General features: G+C 56.7%; 1 protein-coding gene across 1 annotated transcript; it reads left to right on the forward strand.

The window, feature by feature from the left end:
* The first annotated feature begins 301 nt into the window (after positions 1–301).
* Positions 302–4,715, forward strand: LOC102113955 (embryonic pepsinogen-like). The gene is made up of 9 exons (XM_005530163.2): positions 302–357; positions 683–845; positions 1,127–1,244; positions 1,636–1,754; positions 2,573–2,772; positions 3,054–3,167; positions 3,641–3,785; positions 4,288–4,386; positions 4,578–4,715. The coding sequence occupies exons 1-9, from the start codon at positions 302–304 to the stop codon at positions 4,713–4,715; spliced, it is 1,152 nt and encodes a 383-aa protein (XP_005530220.1).
* The last annotated feature ends 227 nt before the right edge of the window (positions 4,716–4,942 follow it).

Below are 4,942 nucleotides of genomic sequence, written 5' to 3' on the forward strand. Positions count from 1 at the left end.
CTGGTCAGGATGAAGGATTTGGCATCTAAAGGACGCAGAGTTTGGATTTAGGATCTAGTGGGGAAGCGTGGGGTCCCCAGGAGAGGATCGGGGTGGCACAAGGGGACAATTCCCCTCTGCCAGGTGACGTGTGGCTCGTGTTTGCTGTGTCCTTCAGTCCCTGGGTGTCACCTGCCTTGGCCGGGTGCCCAAAGGAGGGGAGGGGGCAGCTTCTGTTGGTCCCGGCTGCTCTTGGCACGGCAGGTGGGGTGGGCAGGGCCTTTATAAAGCAGCGGGAATTTGCCCCGGCTATCCCGGCAGGATGTGGCTCCTCGTGCTCCTCTGTGCTGCCTCTGCCCTCTGCCAGGGTGTCACCAGGTAAGTGACAGCAGCATCACCGCCACGGCCAGCGGGGAAAGGGAAGGGGGAAATGAGCATCTGGAGGCTTTCAATGGCTTTGGGGAGCAGAGGTGAGGTCTGAGGCTGCAGAAAGCTGCTCCAGGGGTGCAGAGAATGAGGGCTTGCCTGGGGAGGGGCTGGTCTCTAGGGTTGTTTTGGGATTTTTGAGGAAATCCGAGTTTTGGGGGAGTTTCCTTGCTCCTGCTGTTGGGTCAGAACATTGGAGGTGGCAAACACTGCTCGCCGGAGCTGCAGGCAGCAAAATCCCACCTCACTGTTCTTTTGTCCTTGTTGCTTGTGCCAGGCTGCCCTTGGAAAGGGGGAAGAAGCTGAGGGATGTCCTCAGGGAGAAGGATTTGCTGCAGCAATTCTTCCAGCACCACCACTACGACATCGGCACCAAATTCCCGCACGCTTTTCCCAACAGAAGCAGGGTGGTCACTGAGCCCCTGCTGAACACCCTCGACGTGAGTATGGGCTCTAATCCCCAGGAACACAGCCCTGGGAAGGTTTGTGGGATGTCCATCCCTCTGTCTGTCCTGGGCATGGATCAAACCCAAACTCTTTATCCCAAAGCCTTTGGCTCACATCCTTCACCCTTCCCTGCCCTCGCTGGTGGCCCTGAACAGAGAAATGTCCCCCAGGAGCTCTGCTAGAAGCAGGGGGTCTCCCTGAAGAAGGGGACCAAGCCTGGGGAAGCCCTAGGTTTGGTTTCATGCCCCAAAATCCATCCCTGGCTGGCCCACAGGTGGAATACTACGGGACCATCTCCATCGGTACCCCCACCCAGGACTTCACTGTGGTCTTTGACACCGGCTCCTCCGACCTCTGGGTTCCCTCCGTGTCCTGCACCAGCCTGGCTTGCCGTGAGTAGGAGCCAGGCCCAGCTGCACCTCCTGGGCTTGGCACGGCTCCACCGGGCCCAGAAACTGGGGTGACATGGCCAGGGGAGAGCTGAGCCCGTGGCACCTGGGCAATGAGCTGGAGTGAGGGATATTTGGGGTGTGGGGCTGCTCAGAGCTGCATTCCTCAGGTGATGGGATTACTGCCTGGTGCCTCACTTTCCCCATCTGTCCAGGGGGGTGGGAATGCCTGTGGATCCCTGGAGGAGGGGAACGACAAACAGCAAATGCTCACAGCTGGATTATTCCTCAAGGCAGGATAATAAACAGCAATTCAGCAGGGCTCCTCTTCCCACACCTCCCTTAGGCTTGGCCTTGTCCAAAGGTTTAATTCCACGTTTTTCCACTAATCCAGAAACCCACCAGGTGTTTGACCCCTCTCAGTCATCCAGCTACAAGAGCACGGGGCTGAGTCTGTCCATCCACTACGGCACTGGGGAGATGGAGGGGATCGTGGGCTCCGACACCGTCACCGTGAGTGTCCCCAGGGGCCTGTGGGGAACATCCCACCCCCTAAAGCTGAGCAAGCAGGACAAGCTGTGCTGCAGTGAGTTATTCTGGAGCCAGGGCATCAACATCTCCCAGCTGCCAATGAGCACCTCTCTGTTAAAGTGAGATCCGGCAAGATAAACTGGATTTATCACTGACAGACACTTTAAAAGCCACAACAAACTTCCACAAAGCAGAAATCTTCTGTGCATTTTCCTGGAAATGTGTGGAGTTTCTCCTGTGAGTGGGAGAAACGCAGTTTCTCAGTTTCAGGGTTACTCCTCAGGGGTTAAGTGAAGGAATCTGTGCACATTATTGTTGTTTTGGTGGCAAATCAATCCTATTCCTATGGCCAGCTTTAATACAGGTGCCTTGCTACAGTGCACTGTTTGCTGTGCTGTAACCCGTTTGTGGCTCTTCAGTTTTATCCTGTGCAGTAATTCCTATTGAGATCTTTCATCTGTTACTTTTTGTCTGTTTATTTTCTTACTAAATAGCTCATCTTTTATTAAATGCATATGATTTGCCATCATTAAAAGTTGTGGGACAAGGTTGCAGAATTCAACCCTTGATAGTCTGAGGTGGATTGGCTCCAGCAGCCTCCAGACTCCTCTCTCTGAGGAGCAGCTCAGACCTCCAGGGGCTCTCTCAGCCCCTCGTGCCTCAGTTTTTGGGCTTCTTTAATAACATTTATCTGAAGCTCCCGCCCCACCTGCAGCAGGGGATCCCCTGCTCCTTCCCCAGCAGATTAACACCAGAATCCCAGTGCTTGCTCCAGCCTCAGGGCCCCTCCCTGTCCCCAGGTGGCATCTCTGGTGGACACCAACCAGCTCTTCGGCTTGAGCACCGCCGAGCCCGGCCAGTTCTTCGTCGATGTCAGATTCGATGGGATCCTGGGCTTGGGATACCCAAACCTGGCTGCTGATGGGATCACGCCGGTCTTTGATAACCTGGTGAACCAGAGCTTGCTGCAGGAGAACCTCTTCTCTGTCTACCTGTCCCGGTGAGCCGTGGGGGCCTGGGGCTGGGGAAGGGGGGACGCGCCCCGTGCACGTCTCCGCTGGTGGCTCTGGCTCCTCCCTTGTCACTGCTGCCACTGGATCTTGTGTCTGTGTCATGACTGGGGCCACCAGCCTGGGAAACAGTGTCCAGGCACAGGGTTCCAGGCTCCAAAGCTGGTTCCAAAGGCCCTGTGTCCCCAGGATGTGACACTGACTCACGCTGCCACGTCCCCCCCTCCTCAGCCGCGAACCTCCCCTTGTTTCTCTTTCCTGCACCATGCAGTGAGGCAGCAGGGAGCGTGGTCATCTTCGGGGGCATCGATGAGTCCTATTTCACCGGCCCCATCCGCTGGATCCCCGTCTCTTACCAGGGCTACTGGCAGATCTCCATGGACAGGTGACAAACCAGCTCTGTTGCTCTCTGGTCACCCCAAAGTATTTCTTCCAAAGAGACCGTGGAACCATCACCACCAGAGGCTTCCACTGGCATCCACACCCGAGGCTGAGGGATTCACAGGGATAAGGGGACAAACTCCACAGTAGTTTGGTAATGGAACCCAAAATGAGGATGCTTTGTGCCTGGGCACAGCCTAGTTCCTGTCCTGTTATTTAGGGGATGTCTCTGGTGGTGAGGAGAGCAAAATTGTGGGTCAAAACATCCTTTGCTGGGCTCGAGTGGGTCCTGGGTTGTGCTCAGTGGCCATATCTGCAATGGTGGCTGCATTGCCAGCTGGCTCTGCAGCTCCAGAAAAGAAAAGGCTCACAGGCAGTATTTGGGGTTACCCAGCTTTAACTCTTATAAGAGAAGTTAAAAACCATCCCTGAGGCCCACTGGGTATTTCATGGCCCCTGGCTGGTCTCTCCCCACAGCATCCTTGTGAACAGCCAGGAGGTCGCGTGCACTGGTGGCTGCCAGGCCATCATTGACACCGGCACTTCCCTCGTGGCCGGGCCACCCTCGGGCATCAGGAGCATCCAGAGCGCAGTTGGGGCCAGGCAGGGCTCGTATGGAGAGGTGAGAGCTCGCCCTGGAGGCACCTGGCACAGCCCAGCCCAGCCAGGGCTGCTGCCCTGCAGAGGGAACCCGCCCTCTGCTCACTGCAAGCCTGGCAGGGACACCCTGGGACACTCTGGTTTATATCAGAGAATCACAGAATGTCCTGAGCTGGAAGGGACCCACCAGGATCATCCAGTCCAATCCCTGCCCTGCACACCCAACAATCCACCCTGGGCATCCCTGGAGCCATGTCCAAACACTCCTGGAGCTCTGGTGGGGCTGTGCCCATTCCCTGGGGAGCCTGGGCAGTGCCAGCACCCTCTGGGGAAAGAAACTTCCCTGAGATCCAACCTAAACTCCCTTGGCCCAGCTCCAGCCCTTCCCTGGTTCTGTCCCTGTCACAGCGAGCAGAGACCAGAGCTGCCCCTCCTTCAACCAGGAGGCTGAAGACCCCAGTGAGGTCTCTCCTCACTCTGAACATGTTTCCCTCCTGAGAGCCCCTTCCCTCTGCTCCCTGCAGCACAGTGTGAACTGCAGCTCCATCCCTGCCATGCCCGATGTCATCTTTGTCATCGACGGGGTCCAGTACCCTGTGTCTGCCATGGCCTACACTGAGCAGGTGAGTGGGAACCAGCTGGTCCTGGCTGCAGGAGTGCTCAAGGTGCTTCCACTCTCCCCAGTGGCTCTGGTCCCCTTGGCTTCTCCCACTCCCCTGGGAGACAGGGCATGGATGGCCATGGGCCTCCAGAGCAATGCAAGAGGAGACAACAGCCCACATTTCCCTAATTGCCTTCCTGTGCCCCAATGCAGCACAACCGAGGATCTTGCATGAGCAGCTTCCAGGACACCTCTGGGGACCTCTGGATCTTGGGAGATGTCTTCATCAGGGTGTACTACAGCATCTTTGACCGGGCCAACAACCGTGTTGGGCTGGCCAAGGCTGTTTAGACCCACCACGATGCCAGCAGTGGTGTGGTTTTGTGCACACCCAACCACAACCAACAAAAATAAAGCATTGATGGTTCTGAGCTGAGTTTATTTCTGATGGAATGGCAGGAGTCAGGAAGGAGCTGGCGTTCAGCAGCTGCTGTGTGGTGGCCAAGGACCGTTTGGTCACCACAGCTCTGCTTGGGGCCTTTGAGAGCTGTGATCGCTGCAGGGCTCAGGGGTGGAAG

This window comes from Pseudopodoces humilis, chromosome 26 (genome assembly GCF_049639895.1).
Source record: "Pseudopodoces humilis isolate 2021_Gansu_Grassland_sample_001 chromosome 26, ASM4963989v1, whole genome shotgun sequence".
Lineage (NCBI taxonomy): Eukaryota > Metazoa > Chordata > Aves > Passeriformes > Paridae > Pseudopodoces > Pseudopodoces humilis.